This window comes from Taudactylus pleione, unplaced genomic scaffold, assembly GCF_031769625.1.
Source record: "Taudactylus pleione unplaced genomic scaffold, aTauple2 ptg000275l, whole genome shotgun sequence".
Classification (NCBI taxonomy): domain Eukaryota; kingdom Metazoa; phylum Chordata; class Amphibia; order Anura; family Myobatrachidae; genus Taudactylus; species Taudactylus pleione.
In genome coordinates this window covers 3,814,200-3,835,704 of record NW_028284677.1, presented here as the reverse complement: position 1 = coordinate 3,835,704, position 21,505 = coordinate 3,814,200, and the positions used below count along the sequence as shown (strand labels likewise).

General features: G+C 41.6%; 1 protein-coding gene across 1 annotated transcript in view; it reads left to right on the top strand.

The window, feature by feature from the left end:
• The first annotated feature begins 615 nt into the window (after positions 1–615).
• Positions 616–21,505, top strand: part of KMO (kynurenine 3-monooxygenase) — a 142,402-nt gene continuing 121,512 nt past the window's right edge. The window contains exons 1-3 of the mRNA XM_088481624.1: positions 616–682; positions 12,754–12,823; positions 13,089–13,186. Coding sequence (XP_088337750.1) covers positions 632–682; positions 12,754–12,823; positions 13,089–13,186 — 219 coding nt within the window. The 5' untranslated portion in view covers positions 616–631. The remainder of the gene's footprint in view (positions 683–12,753; positions 12,824–13,088; positions 13,187–21,505) is intronic.

Here is a 21,505-nt window from a genome sequence, read left to right as displayed (position 1 = left end):
GCATTTTGTAGGGGTCACTAGAATGGTCTCTGCTTTATCAGATTGGGCTGGTACTTGTATTTGTTTATAACTCTTTGATATAACAATTTTCAACATTTAATGGACTATTTAAAGCACTCCCACCTTATACATACCATACCTACAGAGGTTATTATCACATGTCTTTGCTTATTTCATTGCGCTGGGAGAAAAGCTGGGCCACTTACTTGTGTCTGCCCCCCAGACTAAAAGTTGCCAGCCAGCCCCTGTGTAGCACCCAGGATAGTAAAACATTTTTTGACTTCTCCTAACTGAAATGTGTTTATCCCAAGCTTTTTATATTATGTTATGTTATATGGGTCTTTCAAATGATCAGAGGTGGAGATTATTATTGCAGATGAAAAAATGTGTGCCGTGACTTAATGAAGCAGTAAGCCTGGAACCATGCATGTGTAACACAACTGAACATTGTAATCTTATATTAAACATTAGCTTGCCCTTCTCTGTTTGTGCTAACAAGCAAATATAGACTTTACTCATTGGTACTTTATATGTCAGCAGATTGGAATCCTTTTAAAGTACTGTACACTATGCTTGACTCAGTAGTCTGAAGTTCTTCCATTTCTCTCTGCACATCTCAGCACTCTAGACCATGGATACATCTGCTAATCAGAAGAAAATATCCATTATTGGAGGTGGATTGGTAAGTAGTTAATATCATAGAAGACCCTACATTATTTTGTATATGTAAATTGTGTACAAAACTCCCTTTTTTGGCAGTTTAAAACTCCTGATCATTATGGGCCCATTGCACCTGGTGAAAACGCTAGTTTCTGCATGTTTTTAGTAACTGACCCATTCATTATTAGGGGACCGCCTAGTATTCAGCAAACTCTGAAAACTGAAAGTTTTCAGAGTTTGCCTGCAGGAACTAATGCCATCTTCTGATGGTGTTGGTTCCCGGAGCAGTGATCCTTTCTATGGGAAGGAGGCTTGGGTGTATCTATAATGGGTGCAGGGTGTGCGAGGCACACGGGCCCACACCGCACAACCGCACACCCTGCACCCATTAGTCTTATACTTACCTGTCCGTAGTGCTGCTTTGCAGAGCAGCAAAGACTCTCCATTTTCCCTGGTGAGTCGTGCGTGCGCAATACTGCTGTCCCCAGGGAAAACGGCGTGGGCGCCATTTTCTCGGAGACATTCGCAGTAGATTCTGGCATTAAGCCAGTCTACTGCATCCAGTGCACTGCGACACTGACGGAGAGAGGAGTTGGCCCGCACTGAGTCTGCTAACGGGCTCCCTCCTCTCTTAAAAGTCCCCTGGAAGGATGTCTGGGGTTGTGCCACCTCTGCACTGCATGCCCTGCGGCCATGTTCATGCGGGAACTTGGGTCACGTATGCGCAGTCAGCCAGATCAGCAATGCTACTTCAGTAGCAGTGTTAAGGATTGCGGGGACAGCTGTTCTAAAATTGCTCTGGTAGTTAAGTAGCCACCTCCACATCTCGTGGCGAGTTGGATTCTTAATTATCAGGGGCCAGCCAGCCCCCAAATGTAACAGAAGTGACAAACTGTAATTACTACAGTTTAATGCATATCTGTGTGTATGAGCCTTGTGGTAAGCGAGAGTGGCATTAAAAAAGGGAACACTATTCAGCACACGGGTAGATTTATTATTGCTTCTAAAAAGGAAAAGTGGAGGTGTACATTCTAGAAAATGAAAGCTATGATCTGATTGGTTTATCTGGGCAACACCTCTACTTTTAAGGAGCTTTAGCAAATCTACCGAAATTCATGTTTAAATGCATGATTACATATAGGAGGAATGCTGACAATAAAATTTTGGGTGGGATATTAATAAACACCATCCTAGATTATTATTCACTAGGGATCTGATGTTTTGCATGATCTACTGGTTTTCATGAGATTGGCAACATTCTCCTCACTGGAGTAGGCAAAGGTTTTGAATACACACTTGCCTGTTTTTTTGCACTTGTACAAGACTGTATTACGCTATTTTTATTTTTATTTTATATTATGGATGACCAAACCAGAACCATATGAACATTCCCTATAAGGACTTTGTACCGATTGTTTAGAACCATTCTTAGCGCATGTGAGGTTTTGTTGTTTTAAGGCTAAAGTATCAAAATAAAACAAAACAAATACATGATGCAGAGTATCGCAAGTAACTAGAAGTAATGTAATGACTTTGGTTAGACAATTGTGGTGACCATTTAGAAGCCAGTAACACTTTATCCAAAAAGAGATGGTCATTTTTGAAAAGAAGGTAAGTACTGCTGTCGACTGAAAGAAATGGGGAATAAAATCAGCCACCATAAGCAATGTTTATATGTTAGCCACTTGTGATTTGTTCAGGGCTGGTATTATAAAATACAGGCTTTGGTATGAAGGTATGTTGGGCTTTTTGGTGCTGTATCCATGTATGCTTCATGACCAACATGACTAATGGGGAGTGGCCACTGCATGCTGGGGCCATTGCTTCAACGCATTGATATTCTTAGATACTTTGTACCCACCCAGCCCAACTGAGTACTTCTGGTATTGGTATAAATCACAAATTGATATATTGATATACATCACAAATTTGTGGGCTAACAGGAAGAGTAAGTACAGTACCATCCAATTGTTAGCAATACCAATACAACAATAACAATCAAAGAACACATAGGACCTAAATCTGAGTTGTATGGTCAGAGTTAAGCCTTTACTGTACATGCATTTACGTTGCACAGCACAGGCATCCCGATTGTGTTCATACAGTTGCGATTTCAGATGCACACACAAAGAAGTACATTGAAATTGTATTTGGCATTACTGGATGGTGACCTGGGTTGACAATTCGATACAGATACTTAATTGCTCACGTAAGAGGTCATACTCAGACAAAATATCAGCATAGGGGGGTTGAAATTTTAATGGTGCGAACAATGGTGCATCTAAATCGGGCCTTTCAGCATCCATGGAAAGTGGGCATCTCAGTCCTTGGACATTTGGATGCATGACTGTTCACTAGGGAAATGCTTTGTAGTGGTATTTGCATAAAGTCGCAGACCAGTAGTACAGAAGCTTTAATTAATTTTCAAATTTAATAGAGTCAATATAACTTTCTCAAACAGCAAACAAAGGAACCAGGTGTGGCCTAACAGCTGTAACTAGACTTTTTGGTGCCCTGTGCCAGATAGAGCATTGGCACCCCCCACATTTTTCAAAGGGACATAATACACCCAAAATAGGGGAATGGCCTTATGGGGAAGGGCCAGGGAAGAGATAGGGGAGGCCAGGAGATGCTACTAGTGAGAATGATAATAAACAGAAATTTGACAGGCCCAAACAGCGCCCCCTGACCTGTGGTGCCCTGTGCGATGGCACAGGCCGCACTACCTTAGCTACGGCCCTGGGGCCTAATGACGCGAATGATCCAGCCCCACCCCTATCACTGCCCGACTGCTGCCTCTTCCCAGGCTTCTCCCTGGGGGGACAGATCAAAAGTCAGTAAGTATGGATGAAGGACTGTAGAGAATACAGTGCTGCAGGATCTTTGCTGCTGTTGAAATGAGCAATAAAAGTTTCCTACAACCACTAATGAGAGCGTTTTTAACTTGCACAATGGGCCTGATTCAGAGATGGACGGTAATGCATATACAGCTGCATACTCTTACAGATCGCAGTAGCTAAAATATGCTAATGCAACAGGTGGAGGATTTTGTATTGAGACGCCCACTAGTTGCCTCACTAGGCCCACTAGGCCTCGTAGTTGCTCGCAACTGCGTACACAAACACTGCATTCTACGTAGCTCTTCAAAACATCGACAGCTCGAGTAAGTCTATGGTCACTCAGAATAGCTGTGATAATTGAGATGCTTGGAGGTTCATTCTGTGCATGCGCGATTGCAGATGTTGGCTAGTACTCGCCGAGGAAACGGCCCCGATACGCATGCGTTTTGGCCCGAACTCCCCGTACCCACCCACATAATGTTCTCTTCCATCAATTGTGACTGAATCCTCACAGAGTTCGTGTTCGCAATTCATTCGTAGAACATGCGCAATGCTGCTGGGACGCATGCGCAGACCACCAATAGTCACTCAACTGCGTGAACATCGGAATAGCATTCAGCTCTGAGTTACTTACCTAAAACTTGCAAAATAATACACCTGCTTCAGGCTAGCGACTAAAGCCTGAGCAGGTGTGAGTTAGACAGAAGCACGCACAGATCAGTGCATGCTTTTGTCTGCAAAAGCTATTAAATAGTTAAATTTTAAAAAATTTATATGTGGGGTCCCCCCACCTTAAAGCACAACCAGCACTGGACTTTTCTGAGCCAGACCTGATTGTGAAATTACAGGGGAAAAAAGATGTAGGGCTTCTCCTTATTTTCATCAACCAGCACCAAGCTCAGTAAGTCGGTCCAGGTTGTGGAAATACAGGGGACAAAATGAGTAGGGCTCCCCTGTATTAGCCACAACCAGCACCAGACTCTTTCTAGTGGGGGGTGTAATGCCGCAGCCATGGGACCCACTTCATGGGGTCGCCCGGCCAAAAAATTCATCACCCCAGCCTGGTGCTGATTGTTGAAAATACAAGGGGACCCCTACATCTTTTTTACCCCATATTTTAACAACTGGGAGCTGTTTTTTACATTTTACTATATATTTTTTTTTTTCACACACAAGCCATCACGGATCTCGTTAAACTGTGAAAGTTGCATTTCAAGGTGTGTGTTTTCCATGCAGTTAAACTTGCACCCCCATGCCAGTCAAACTCTGATTCAGCAAGGATCGCAAATGCGATTACGCATGTAGACGGCTGTTTGTTGCGTTCTGCGAACAGTACGCGAACCAGCCACTGTGATCGGCACTGCGATCGCAGAGACTACTCTTGAGCCATCACAGAGTGATTGACAGGAAGCACTGTTTGGGGGTGGTGACGAGGGTTGGTCGGCAAAAAACAGCCGGGCCAATGTGTTTGAACGCCATTGCAGGGGCGTGCATAAATTATCCACTATGATGGCATACCCAACCTGAACTCTCACTGCGTACTGGAAGGTTAGCAATTTCAGACCTAGTGCAAGTGTGTCTGAGGCTGCGATGGTACTCTATGTTACCGATAGTTTTGCAGTCTTGCTAAGTATTACGGATGTGTGTAAGGTAAGGTGGGCGTCCTTATGTTGTGCTGCATATGATCGCAGTGAGACTGTGCGTAATCGCTATTGCAATCGCAGTTTCAATTTTAAACTCAAATCCGATTACATTTGCGAGTTTAGGGACAAACTCTTACCTTCCAAATGTGGGAGAAGGTGCAAGTTTGATCCTGCAAAAATACTTGCACCCTATTACATCCTGCCTCAAAACTCAGGGGAACACAGTTAACCAGATGTGCAAACGCATACCTTTAAACATGTGCCCCAAATCTTTTTTTTTTTTTTCAGCAATCTCACAAGCAGTTGTCCAAAGAGGCTTCTGCACATGCATATTTAGGACAATTAGAGGAGAGCTTCAAACCAATAAAAAAAAACTCCTAGATGGAGATGGATATCCCCTATACTACACTCTAAAATGTAATTCTTGATACATGGTGGAAGATGAGACTTTATTAGCATAGAGCAAGGCCTTAACAATGACTGCAGTATCCAGATGTGGATTACCCATTGGAAAATACCTGTCCATCACCTCCATTATGCAGGTTTCATAGTAGACCACAGCAGCAAGAAATAGCTTTAGGAATAATTTAAAGGTTATTGAGGTCCAAATCCAGATTATTAGAAACATCCAATGGCAATAAAAGGGGCAGCACCGTGTGCACATAGTGTTGGTCTAGTATAAAGGCCAGACTCTGTGGGGTAAATTTACTAAAGTAGAGATGTTGCGCATAGCAACCAGTCAGATTCTACTTAACATTTAACTAGCACCTTCTAGAAGATACTAGTTAGAATCTGATTGGTTGCTATGGGCAAAATCTCCACTTCTAAAAACTCTCACTTTAGTAAATTTACCCCTGTGAGTCAAGGAAACTAAATGTAAGCATTCCATAAATAGGTTGATGGGTTTCCTAGAGAACACATCTACTAACAATCCAATAATGCGAATCTACCCAGGAAGCAAAGGCAATTAATGCCTCACCATCCTGAAATTCCTTATTTCTTCAAGAAGGAAGGGGAGATTCCACACAGAATCAAAATATGAATATATATTTATTAATTTGTTGTTACATTTAAGTAAACCAACCATCCTATATCTCTTCAAATACAGTATCATAACTTACAGTGTTGGTGGTGCTCCCAAAGCCTCTAACTTGACATACAATGACACACAGAAAAAAGAAAGGCTCTTTGCTGGGGCACACTTGGATAAAGATTCATGTAGAAAAAGACATTCAAATATAACTTTTACTATGTTTAAATAAAATTGTAAGGTACCCTTATACTTAAATCTGTATGGTCAATTTGGACATTGACCGTAATTAGAAAACATATATATATTTTTTCTAATGATACAAAACTCCGTTACCATATATAACACCCAAGCTATACGGTGAAAATATCACAGAAATTCTTTTGCATTCCACTTAACACACATGGAATAGGTATCATATCCCCAGTTTGTAGGATACTGGTGTATTAATATGTATAACTCGATTATACAATTACTGTCCCATCTGCAGTCCTAGTCATCCTCCAGTATGAGTTAACCTACGGCACCTGGTATTCCTAGGTAGTCTCCCATCTAAGTACTGGCCAGGCGTATTGCTGTATCGCTTCCAAGATCAGACGAGATGGGCAGATCCAGTAAAGTATGGCTGTAGGTTACAGTTCAAATAGCGGTGGTAAATATTCCCTTGCCCATGGTCTTCACAGAATTGTAAAAATGTAGGACTACCACATTTACGAAAGTCCAATTATTTTATAAAATTTCAGAGTTTGAAAAAAGTTATGCATAAGCATACTTTAATCATGAGATAACCATGCTGAAATTAATTTTACTATTTACATATCAACTTGAGGTAATGACAAAATTGTATGCTCCAAAGTGATCCTTGTGATACAAGGTGTCAAATCATCACAAAGTTCAGTGTTATTTAAAGATAATATACCAACCAAATTCTTCCTAATAATATCTTATGCCATAAAGTTCTTTTACTATTGTGTCGCCAACAGCCAGAAGTCATGTCATAGCCTACTCACTTTTAAGTAGATAGGCCATAGCACACTATTATACCTCTGCTCCTATATATCCATAAATCATGGGATCACAGAGAGTAAGCCCAAATGACAGAAAACACCCACAATAATTGCATGCAGAAAAATAAATGAAACATATTCAACATTAAACAGTATTCAACATTAATCCTTGGTTATTATGTAACACTGTATGAACTGCATAATGAGGACAGAGTATATGCAGATTACATTTCTTCACTCAAAGCATGTTATTTTATCTCTGCTCCTATAAGCATGGAGTCATAAAGTATACTATAGAACTAAAACAGTTTGGTTATTGCACAGGAACTCCATATAAATTGTATATAAATCTCTTCCCCTTTAATTGAATTTAATGTCCACTTTTTCTATTTTATATGGGGAGGTGCACCTAAGAATAAATCACAAATCATACACAAGGAAAAAGGAAAAACAGGTATTCTTATGTAGGGCGCACACAGATTGTATCTTATTTATGCTACCATATCAGAATCGAAATCTGGTTACAATATTAAAACGTAACTTTTTTTATTAGATAAATTATAACGGCGAAATATAATTAATGTGAACAAAATAAATGTGAAATTTAAATTATGACTGTATATCTTTTTTGTTGCGTATTATTTTACAATAAATTCTCCAATAAATTAATGTTGTTAATTAACAATCCTATAGACCGTTATGTTGAAACTCAATTATTCCTTGTTCTATATATATAGCCCAGTAACATATAGATGGGCTTGAGCCACTTTTGAAAGTATTTATCAATAATGAGTCCAGATATGTGATTAACACTACGATTGTGCACAACCTCTAGGGAAAAGTAGATTATAATGACTCTAAAATATTACCACCAACCTTCAAATACTGTAATACATTTAACTAATATCCTTGAGGTTATATCTGTGGGAGTCAGTATTATTCTCTACTTATTATAGTAAGATGTTATATCTTCTTAATTCCCAATATGCCAGAATGATCTAGATAAGTGAATGTACTGGCTCTGATATCAATGGCACTATACTGTATATGTTCTTCACTACTGTATATAGCAAGAATAAAACCGCTATATATTGTTAATCATAGGACTTATTTTTTGTGACTCTAGTGCTTCAAATTATTTGCTGACAACTCTCTTTGAATACACTGTAGTATTGTGACCATGCTGTAAATCTTTTACAGCATTAGTTCAGAATATACATTATATTTCTGCTCACCTTGTGCAAATAGATATAATGTATCAGTTTACAAGCACCAATTGTAACACTATCGTATTCCTATGTTTGCGATTGTCACTAAATGTATTATAGTAATAGTTGTGCTACTTATTCATGTACAATATCAATTCCCAGTATACAATGTACTATAGCTCATTTCAATCACATAGATTCAGTGTAACAAATTCAGAAGCATAAAATGTAACCCCACTGTGTTTCTTTATTTACATATAATTATGCTGTTAATGATTGTGCATTCTGTATGTCACAAATAGACTTTAAATAGCGATTTTCTTATTACTATTTCAGACTGTATCGGTTCTACAGCTGGCCATCCACTATACAATTATCTGTCAGATATCTGTCCTATCTGGCTGGTTGGAATGAAAACCTGGTAATGTATGGGAGCAAATTACAGTTGATCATATGGTTTTAAACACTGAAAAAAGGACTAAAAAAAATGTTCAAATTGGTTAAATTTGTGTGTTTTAACCAATTTGTCTGAACAACCATTTTTGGCTATTTTCCAGTGTTTGTGAGCAAATGGATGACTGTCATTTGCTCCCATACATTACCAGGTTTTCATTCCAAACAGATAATAATCTAATTATCCGAAGTTCTTAAAAAACTTTGGCGCTTATCAATTATGTTGAATATATGAGACAAGTCAAATATATTTGATGGATAAGCAGAGCTGCAAAGATTTAAATGGGTCTGTGAATACTCATTTCAAAATTAAACACTAGGAGAAAAAACAATGTATCTTTGCGCTAGTTAAAGTGAAAACAATGTGTGAGATGGCAGACATAAACATACAAACAGAGTTACTTATAAATTATTCAGGACTCTATCAAAAACACAAATATAAAAATTGTTTAATTACACACTAATACATATATAATAACTAATATAGTAACACTTAAATCATCCTGATGCTTCTACCTGTCATTCATCAATCAGCTGAATTAAATGAATAAATGCAATAATTTAGTGGATCCTAAATGTCACTGTATCAAATGCAATGAAGATCTCTCCACTCCAAGTACTAGTATCACACCCGGTTAGATTAATTTGATAAACTCCAAGAGTTTTACTGTAGAAGTCTCACGTGTAGTTTCTACTACATATATTGGAGTTATTAAGCAAATTTGGCCAAACAGTTACTCTCCTCAGAATAACAAAGGATCAGTGTCCTGTAAGGATGAAGTATAATGACAATCTGGGGTATGATATAGTTTGTAGTTATGCTCACCCCAAAAGATTGCTTTAAATCCCGACAGCGTTTAGCCGTGGTCCGACGATGGAAGCCTTGGATATATGCACCAGCATCCGCCTTCACTCCGCTGGGACAAAGGCCCTCATTCAGAGCCACTCGCTATTTGCAGTCGTTAGTTTTCTAAAAAGGGGTAGCTATTCAAATGAACCGTTCGCACTTTGCGGTCTGTTCACGCCTCTAAGTCTGAACGAGCGAGCAAAACATGCAAACGTATATTTGAAAAATACGCCCCCTGGCCGCTCGCACCATACGTCATGTCCACTATTTATTAGATTAATCGAGTACATCAACCAGCGTATGAACTGCTCGCTATTCTTGTGGTTGGTTTTTTCAACCACTATTTTGCGAGCAGTTCTGAGTTAAAATAACCCAGTGACGTGGTCAATGACGCTGCTGGATTAATTATGCACACCCATAAAACGCCCATTTTGACCTTTAAGCACGCCTGCGATCGGATCTCCACTCCCCGTTTTCAAGCACCTTCCCCTGTTACCACCCACATACGCCTCATTCTGTCACTCCAATTAGCAGGCATTCGCTATTTTGCGAGCACATGAATTTCGGCCGCACTGACTGGTTCGCGCATGCGTATAACGATCCGTACGCATGCGCAGTTGGGCAAACATCGCTCGGAGCGAACGAGCTGCCGCTTACGAGTGGCTCTGAATCAGGCCCTATGTCTCGTACTGTGTTAGCAGCCGCAGAAGGACTGTAGTGCTGAGGCAGTGGCCGCCGTGTAAAGGCACACTTGTGTCCTGGATAGTCGGGGTAACGGCAGACTTGTCTTGACCAACAGCAGAACGGCTGTGGATCCCGCTGACTCGTTTTGCCCGTGGAAATGGTGGGGGCTTTCTCAAAAAGCATGGTCACAATACTACAGTGTTTTCAAAGAGAGTTGTCAGCAAATAATTTGAAGCACTAGAGTCACAAAAAATAAGTCCTATGATTAAAAATATATAGCGGTTTTATTCTTGCTATATACAGTAGTGAAGAACATATATAGTGCCATTGATATCAGAGCCAGTACATTCACTTATCTAGATCATTCTGACATATTGGGAATTAAGAAGATATAACATCTTACTATATTAAGTAGAGAATAATACTGACTCCCACAGATATAACCTCAAGGATATTAGCTTAATGTATTCTTTGAAGGTTGGTGGTAATAATGTTTTAGTCATTATTATCTACTTTTCCCTAGAGGTTGTGCACAATCGTAGTGTTAATCACATATCTGGACTCGTTATTGATAAATACTTTCAATAGTGGCTCTTGAGGAAGTCCATCTATATGTGACTGGGATATATATATTTATTATCAAGGAATAATTGATTTTCAACATAACTGTCTATAGGACTATTAATTAACAACATTAATTCAACTGGAGAATTTATTGTAAAATAATACGTAACAAAGGCATACAATCATAATTTAAAATTTTATTTTGTGCACATTAATTATATTTCACAATTATAATTTATCTAATAAAAGTTACGTTTTAATATTGTAACCAGATTTCTAATCTGATATGGTAGCATAAATAAGATACAATCTGTGTGTGCCCTACATAAGAATACCTGTTTTTTCCTTTTTCCTTGTGTCATATAGTGTACGCAAGAATAGATTAGGGAGAGTTTAAGGACTTTTGGAAAGCTAAGCACATACATGTTGAGTCTCCCATATCCAAATATTCCGAAATACAGATTTCTTTTTTTTCACATGACTGAGATAGTGATTCTTTTGTTTTTTGATGGCTCAATGTACACAAACTATGTTTAAGGCACAAAATTATTGAAAGTATAGTATAAAATTACCTGTAGGCTGTGTGTATAAGGTGTATATAAATCATAAATGCATTCTGTGTTTAGTTTTGGGTCCCTTTCTCAATATGTCGTTATGGTATGCACATATTCCAAAATACGGAATATTCCGATATACAAAATACCCCTGCTCCCAAACATTTTGGATATGGGAGACTCAACCTGTAGTGGAAAGGTAAGAATTTGAATAAAATTTTGGGAGAGCCAAGCATATACTTGGAATGGCAAGCATATATTGGGAAAGGTAAGCATTTAAATCAAATTTGCAAGCACCAGGGGGGTCTTAGAACGGATTCAGTATGATTTACCGCCAGCCGCAATAACCTCCACCTGGAGGTGCCTAACCCTAACCCTCCCTTCCCCTAGCCCAAACCTAAACTCCCAGGGGGGGTGTCTAACCCTAAGTCCTCCCGCGGGAACCCTAAACCTAAACCCCCCCACCCGGGCTCCCGGCATAGGTAGAATGACAGCCGTCAGGATTTCGACACCTGTCATTTAGCCCTTGCCGGGATTAGACAGTCGGGAAGCCGTCTGTCGGGATTCCGTCCATCGGCTTCCCGACTGCTTCCCTTTAGAGCAGTGAAAAGTCCTAGTTAGCTGAAAACCGGGCTTTTCACTGATATCTGAAATACATAGAGTGGGTTAACGTGGAGAAGATTATACCTTCTCCAGCAGCACCCCCGCTTCGTGTATGAATCGTGTCACCATACTTTTGTATGATGAGTGCAATTCATAAAGGAACGGAAAGCTCAGCTTTCCGTTCCTCTGCTGTGTACAGATTTGCCATCTCAGGATGGCGTATTCTGTACTGCGAACTGAACAGAGCAAGGAAGTTGCATACTTCCCTGCTCTCTGCCCGGTACCCGGTGCTGGCTCTGCCCCGTTACCCATCATCCATTGCAGCAAGTCTGTCCTGACCTGCTGCTATCAGATGCCGGAGCATGCTCAGTGAGAAGTGGGCATATCGGGCTGCCGATAGGTTTGTATCCTCACTGCGTCCAGGTATCGCAGAGGGGCCAGATAGTGCATGAGGACGCCGGACAGGTAAGTCTACGGCAATGGCTACTAAACATTATTGATGTGATGCAATATATAGTGATATATTTCAAGTAGTCACTTCATGTTCTTCATGAATATCTCAAAATATATATATATATTCTATTTTAGTAAAATAAAGTCTATTATCTGTAATAATGTTAATAAGCAGAATGTTTCCACCATTTGTATGTTGTCTTACAGGTTGGCAGCTTAAATGCATGCTTCTTTGCTAGGAAAGGGTTCCAGGTTGATCTTTATGAAGCAAGAGAAGGTAAGTCAAAGGTTTCTAAAAATACAAAAAAGCTATACATGCTGGTGCTCATCACAACTGTACAACTTGCCCCTGAAAAGCCAAGCTGTCCACATACGCAAGATGTGCCTAGCTCGCCAAGCATAACGTGTATCTGTGTATATGTACTATATATTGCGATCCGTAGTTAATCAGGCCCTAGCTCAAAACATTGTACGTAATTTTGTGTGTTGCCTTGATCATATACATTAATTTGAGTCAATTTAATTTCTTCTTTCTGTAATAGACATTAGAACAGCCAAAACAGTTAGTGGAAGAAGCATTAATCTGGCACTTTCACACAGAGGACGCCAAGCTCTGAAATGTGTTGACCTGGAAGAGAAGGTAAATATTTCTTTTGATAAAATGTTTGTTTAGAAGCAGGACATTAACAGAAAAAATATACTTTTCAATACATTATTCTTCTCATAGTTACATAACGATTTTCAACTAATGTGGGACAAAGAAATGCATTTACCTTCCCCTGTGCTGTGTGGCCACTACTGACAACTAGTTCAGTTAGCTGTAGCCATATTTCGATGGCAAATATATATATATTTTTTGCATCTACACTAATTACAAAAGATCTATGTAGGGAGTTGGTTTTATCAGATCGATCTTCCTCATAACACATTCCTTCTGGTATCCTGATTTGCGGATTCCGTATATCAAGGTATTATGTTGGGGCTACAGGACGGCTGCTTGTTATTGGAAATGCAACATCCTTAAGTAAACAAGTAAATATATTTCTCCTTTTAATGCTTATGTGCAATAGCACTGATTGTTTATATAGTATGTATTTACTAAATTGTATTGTGGACAGCAGGACCTGAAGTTGAGATTTTGTAACTAAAAGTGTCCTAAACTGTTTACGGATTGGTGGAGCTTTATGGGATTACTTAGTATCAACAGCCATGTGATGAAATAAAGCTGGGAACACTATACAATTCTCGGGCTGACCTGTCAGATATTGGGTCATTGGCCCAAGAATTGTTTAGTGTGTACGCTGCACCAGGGCCTGGCGATTGCTTGATAACCCATTGGATCTGTCCCCTACATAGCGGGTGCTGCAAATGCTATGTCTGTTCTGTCAGAAAGGCATCACTCGGCATTTGGAGTGTGTATGGAGATGACATGGCATCAACAACATTCATACTCCATGTCTCTCAATGGACTGGGGATAGCCAGCTCATCCACTTCACTCAGAGGGGCCACCTCAATGTGCTCTTGAGCAACAGTCTGACATCTGGAGCACTAACAGATGAAAAAGCAGGAGAGAAGAATTGGAGGGAATGTTGGAGATAGGCACCTGGGGCCCCAGGGAGTGCAGATTTGAGAAGGGGGCAAAAAATTAAGATGCAAGCAGCTCACCAGAAGCTCCAACAACCCCCCAAACACCACCTGCAGCAAATAAAAAAGGGAAGATGAGAACAGGCCATAGTAGAAGGAAATACAGAAGCAGGAGGAAAGGGACTAACACACATAGAAGTGGGAGCCAAAATGAATGCCATGCTGCAATTGGTGCTGACTCACCACAAAGCAAGGACCGGGCGCCAAAGTAAGGGAACCTCCTGGGACCCCATCAATACTGGGGCAGGGACAGCAGACATAAGGGCTAGAGGGGTGCCTAAATCAACTATGATTTGGGGCTGCAGGATGGAGCGCGCATGCGTTTCATTAAAGCAATAAAGTTCCGCGGAGGTAGCCAGCACTGCCACAGTAGTGGAGACTACAGGTATGAGGGGGAGGCTCTAACAGCTAGTTGGAGCCACGGGGGCTAGCAACCACCAGGCCAACAGAGTGGGAAGACACCAGGGGAAGAGAGAAACTGCAGCCAGGGCATATGCGTCGGTGCAGCCTGAAGGGGCCGAATGAATCTGGATAGCCAGCAGATGGGAGGTGTGGGGATGGGGTATCATACCTTCCAACATGACCCATTCCAGGAGGGACAAAATGCTCTGTTCCTGGACTTCCCTCTTAATTTATGATTGCCATCATCTATGTTGAAACATCTTTCTTGTCAATTAAGTAGTTTAACACAAGTGATGGCACTCATACATTAAGAGGGTAGTCTAGGAACAGAGCCTTTTGTCCCTCCTGTAATGGGTCATGTTGGGAGGTGTGGGGTATGTTGGCCTCTGTGCAGGCAGGAAAAGACAAGGAGCAAGGAAGGATGGAAAATAGGGAGGTGGGGAGCAGGCAAATGAATGGGAAGAAGGGTAAGGAGACAATTTAAAAAGAAAAAAATTGAGGTAAAAGTGATAAGGAAAGCGGTAGAAGCAACAGAAACTGAATTGTGAACAAACACAAGGGGCACAGATGCTTGTCCACTGAATTATCAAGAACAAACAACCTCTTATATACTGCACACAGCAGCACTCACCCCTAAATTATCCTATTGGTCTAAACAAACCAGGGGCTGGCTGGCAACTTTCAGCCTGGGGGGCAAACAAGGGCAAGTGGCCCAGCTTTTCTACCAGTGAATGCAATTTTAAAATGGGCGTGACAATAAGGGGTCCTATCCTATATGTGATAGCTATATATGGGATGGGATGAAATATATTGCAGCTGTCCCGTGTGTTTGTTACTTACGTATCATGAACATTGACATTTATGTAGGGGGCAAATGTAGTAATTAGTTAGGTGACATGCACATATGTACAACCTACATAATATCAATGTGCATAACATATAAGTAACAAAAACATAGGACACCTTCACTATATATCATTCCATCCCAAAAAATAATTACATATAGGGCACGATTCTATTCAGCGCGATGTAAATAGCTCCGGGAGATAGCTCCCGGAGCTATTCAATTCATCGCGATGTTAGGTCAGGGAAGGCTCGTTATCGTGCCTTAAACAGGGTGTTTAGGCGCGATAACGGGGATTCCTCGACCTAACTTCCCAGCGCGAGGCTGTTTTCCAGGCGCGAAGGGCAGAAAACAGCCTCGCACCGAGACTTTTGTCGGATTTCTTCTCTCATCCCCGGAGGGATGAGAGAAGAAATCATTAGTCAGACTTGGCAGCGCGGTGTATTGAATAGCTCCGAGCAGGTAAGTAGGCTAAGCCTACCCTTCTCCCCCCTAACCCTCCCTTGGTGGTGCCAAACCCTAAGTTCCACCCAGGGGTTCCTAAACCTAACCTCCCCTCTCTGCTCCCTAAACCTAACCCTCCCCGGTGGGTGCCTTACCCTTACTACCCCCCGGTGGTGCCCTAACCCTAACCCCCCCCTTAGCCTAGCCTAACCCTTCCACTCTGCGACTTAGTGCTAACATTCCCCACTTACCTTAGTTCGGGAAGCCATCTGTTGGGATTCTGGTGTCTGGCTAAAGAGAGGGGTCGGGATTTTGACGCCTATCTTTAGTACCATATTGGGATTTAGATGCCGGGATTTCGTCAGACGGCTTCCCGAGTGTCGGCATTCTGACTACATCCCATATATATATATATATATATATATATATATATACACACATGCATACATACACATATATATATATATATACATATATATACATACATACTCATATTTATATATAAATACACATATTTATACATACATACACATATATATATATACATACATGCACACATATATATATATATATATATATATACACACTGATTTAAATTAAAACAAAGTAAAAAGCCACTTACCACAAAACTATATTGACAGTGCTGCGGCTGCCCCTGGGCTGGGGTTGGTGTCTGAAGTCAATGTCATCGGGGCCGTGATGTCCGCTTGGGATTGCCTCTTCCAGTTCCTTGTAGGCTGCTGTGTTCAGGGTAAGGACTAAGGAGGGAGGCAGGCAGGTACAGAAGTGCCAGCACGGGCGCAACATCACATGTTATGATGAGAGGGCGTCCATTACTATAGCGAATGCGCACTGCACACCTGGCCACGCTCCAACTGCCGGTGAAGGATGCGGCTAAGCCGTCACCACCAGGGAGTTCACCCGGGCGTCTTTTGTGTCCAGTTGCACTGCGCTGGCCCGGCCTGCCGGCAGAGACTGCACATGTGAATCTTGGTGCCCGGGACGAGCTCCGCAAAGGCCCACGGGAGGAGCTGCTGTGGCTGGGCATGTGCGGCAGCCCTCCCACAGCCATTTTAGTATAGGGAAGCCAGGACTGATGCCAGATCGGAGCTCCGCTCAGGGTAGCTGTGGCGCCATGCGGCCGGGTAGGTAGTATGAGCCGGCCCGGCTTAGGGGGACACGGGGGTGGCCCAATCATCTCTCTAGCTGGGCAGGGAGCAGGAGCATCCGCTGCCTGCCTGCTGGAGCCTGACGGCCCTGGAATACACAAATTGCAGCGGCCTGGGGGGCAGATGGCACCCTGCCCCCCGGCCCAGCCCGCCACTGAAACAAACTAACTAACACCTAAAGTCATACTTGCCTACTCTCCTGGAATGGCTGACAATTGGGCCAGTCTCCTGGCCGCCCTCCTCCCTCCTCACAAACACCCTCAGCAGGGGGGCCGACAATGAAATTGACGCTGAACGCATCACCATGGCCCTGCCCCCTGCTTCACAATGTTGGTAATCTCCGCATTGTGTAGCGGAGGCAGGGCCACTATGACGTGATCGCAGGGTCACCTCCCCTGCTTCGTCCCCAATGCCATGTCAAGTCCTCCACACCCCCCCTTATGCCGCACTAAGCCTCCCCGCTGAGCCTACCTGACTGTCCCCTCCCAGAATGTAGGAAAGTATGCCTAATCCATAAAAGGTAATCTACTTTCTGCATCAACAGGGCTGTCACACTCAGCCAATCAATAAAAAAACCTGGGAGTTTATTTACTAAGCATTGGGTTCTAAAACCTGGTGCTTTCGATAGTCTTTTTTCTTATACTAGCAGTGTTTTATATAATTTGCCCTTTTAAATTTCGTCCATAAACCCGATCAGAAGTGCCGGGTTTTAGAACCCAACACTTAATAAATAAACCCCCAAGACTCTTATGTATCCCCAAGCCTAGCCAGCTTTTGCCAACTCTCCCCTTTTTATTTACTTCTCTGCCACATCTAGGCAAAAGTACAACCTTCCAATATTCTGGAGATGAAACCAGACTGGATGTGGGGAGTGAATGAAAGAGGAGTCAAGGGTGACACCCAAACAGCTGACTTGATAGACTGAAGAAATAGTACAGTAGTATTGTCAATGGTGATAGAGAGATGGGGAGTGGTGGTGATACAAGAAAGATGGAAGACAATTAGCCCACTCTTGAAAACATTGAGAAATACAGTAGTTGACACATACAGGAAGAGGTAGTAGATGGACAGTTAGAAATGCAAGGGAAGTAGAGTGGTCAGGGGAGGATAGGTAGAATTGGGTATTGTCAGCATAAAGAAAGTACTGAAGAACACAAGAGCTGATAAGTTCACAGAGCAGAGAGAGGATGTGTTCAGTGAAAAAAGATGGAGACCTAGGACTGAGCCTTGAGGGACCCCTACAGTGAGTGGGAGTGGTTGCTGTGATGGAAAATGATTAATTAGATAAAAGGAAATCCAAGACACTGCACAGAAGAGGTGACCTGGCAGGAAGAGTATCAAAAGCAATGGAAGACAGAAGACCAGGAGTGGTGGCAGAATGAAGACAAAATATGCTGAGTCAATCCAGAAGATGCAAGGATGCCTAAGCCCTGGTGGCAAGGAGGTTCTTGCATAAAAGCTTATACTGACCTACTTGTTCAGATAAAGGGGTCTATTTACTAAGCAGTGTTAGGAGACAGAGTGAAAAGTGATAAGGTGCCAGCCAATCAGCTCCTAACTGCCATCTCCCAGGTTGTGTTTGAAAAATGACAGTTGGGAGCTGATTGGCTAGCATCTTATCATTTTTCACTCTGTCTCCTAACACTGCTTAGTAAATAGACCCCAAAGTCTGGAAAGAGTCAAGTAGTCGGTGTAGTCAAACCAGTGATGAGAAGCAAGAGCGGATCCAGCACTTGGCAAGCTGAACACTGCCCCTTGCAGGGAAGAGCTGGTGCAGAGGGTACCCCTATGTGCCCGCTCAAATCAGCAGAGCAGGTAAGATCCCAAAGGGACATCCTTATCTCATTGCGAACCTAGACCACAAGAAAGTTGGGCGTTAGGCACATGGCATTCAGTCAGGTACTAGGCCTGTGGGCATAGCGTGGGGGGGACGGGACACCGGCTAATATCTTGCTGAGGGCACAGTAACCACCCCTTAGCAGTTCTGAAATCCCATCAGCACTATAGTGCAAATAGGGTTCACCTCCCATTCTCTATAACCAGTGTGAGCTAGGGAGATGTCTTTGCAGGATGTGGTATATTAACATTAATCATGTTAATATTTATAATATCATCATGGTAGTAAAGTTAACATGTAGCATTTTGACATGCCTGGCATATCGACATTGACCACGTCGACATTCATCATGTTGACGCTAATGAAATTTTGACATGATTAGAATGTCAACAAAACATCCCTGGTGGTCTAGTGGTGACCTGGTATGGCGGGTATAGGGGCCCCAGCTGTGTCTTCCAGGTCCAGCAGTGACATCTGTATGACTTCTGGAGATTCCTGCACAGCATCCTGTCATAATTATGACTGATCCTTTCCCATAAACCTTACCCTCCCTATAATGCCTAACCCTAACCTCTCCTCCAAAGTGTAACCATAACCCTCACCCCTAGTGCCCAACTCTAACCTTCTCCCCTCCCATAACCTAATCCTAACTCTTGACGACATGTTCAAAGTCAAAATGCTGACACGTTCAATGTCAACATTTCAAAAATGTTTATATTATAACTGTCAACTTTGAGTGTTGACTTTGTAAATGTTATTATGGCTAAATTTCCTTCATAGGGCAAGACAGGTCTGATGAATTCTTGCTGAGTCAATCTTGCAGATCCCAGCTGCTTGGCCATGACATATCGACCTTTAAATTGAACACCCAATATTTTGTCCAGTGTAGAATAGTATCTTGTATATAATAAGATTTAGGTATTCAGGTGCAAATCCTGTGTGCAAAATATATGCAATTGTTGATCATTTGTTTTACTCTGTGCATTTGGATTGGAAATAATATAAAAATATAATACAATAAAATTTAAATAAAATTACAATTACTGCAATTCGTATGGTAGTGCGCAATTAGAATGAAGAACAATATATACTCATGATTTGCATAAAATACACAAAATGACAAACTCAATAATTAGAACAATAATAGTGGAATAGTATCTTGCCTACTGATCCAACGATGCACCCACAATATATCAAGTATTCAATATGTTGGCCAGTGTGAAATAGTATCTCCCCTGCTGATCCAATGACAGTCTACTTAAGTCTCCTCTGAGAACAATGGATTATTCATCCCTGTGACAGGGCTCAACTTCCTTGATTAAGAGAACCTCCCAAGATTAACCTCTTCCATGCTTTGGTGATTCAGCAACTTTCAGCTGTTCCAGGCTTCAACTACAGATGTGTCTAGCCTCCTTGTGCGTTAAACAGCCCTTCTAGTCGCTCCATACTGTGGCGTGACTCTGTAGTGACAAACATTTTTTTGTGCAGCTTTTTACCTTCAAAAGCATTATTCGCAGAATTATGCGAATATTTAGCACAAGCAGCTTCTGCTGATTAAAATGATATGCAGCATGCTGTGTGCCTAACTGCCATCGCACAGGCTGTGTTTGAAAAATGACAGTTGGGAGCTGATTGGCTGGCACCTTATCACTTTTCACTCTGTCTCCTAACACCGCTTAGTAAATAGACCCCCTACATCTCAGTGTACAAGTGATGAAAAGGGCATACCTAAATAAACATTAATAGGGCTGCATAATTAGATGAACATATCTATCATACATATCGCAACACGTAACTTTTTTTCCTGTAAAACAGATTCACCTCCAGCCTTTACTGCATCGGGATGCCTTTTGGCTACACCTTTGGTTTATTTACTTGCATGCTATGTTAATGATTGAACATAAATACAGTATTAAACCCCCCAATAACCAGAATGTAGATGTGTTATCAATCAGCATTTCAGTTCATAGGGATCTATTTAGTAAAATATGTGGAAGCTGCTTTATAATTATTGCTTTTTTCATATATTTAACTTCTCTGTATTTATATGAAAAGTCCTGCTAGGACAGATCATGCAATAAAGGCATGTCCCTGCGAGAAGAAAACTGGGCTTCTCTGGCTTTTTTGCTGTCCTTTCCAACAGCGAAAGACGTTAATATAAGACTGGACCCGGCGCATTCTCAGAGCGGGTCCCAGTGGAGAAAGCAGGTAGAGGACATAATGGCAGAGCCTCCCATATCATACTCCTGAGATTTTATATAATTGATTAGAATACAAAGAGGATATTTATAACTCCTAAACATCTTCCTTGTTTATTGCAATCATATTATAGTTAACACTCATCAGCTTTGTGAAGCTCCTTTGGGCTGAAGGGAGATGAGAGATGAGGCAGCAACAACTCAGCCTTGCTTCTGTATAGACAGACACTGTTTGCAGAGTTGGGGGCTGGGAGGGGCTGCCTTAAATACTGATGGACACCTTGGATGTGTCATGTGACCAGGAAGTGCACTGTAGTGTTTAGAGATCGAAGCAGCAGCAAGAAAATGACACTGATTCAGGTAGGAGAATCAATGGATACTGAAACTTAGGGGTACATTTACTAAAGTTAGAGTTTTTAG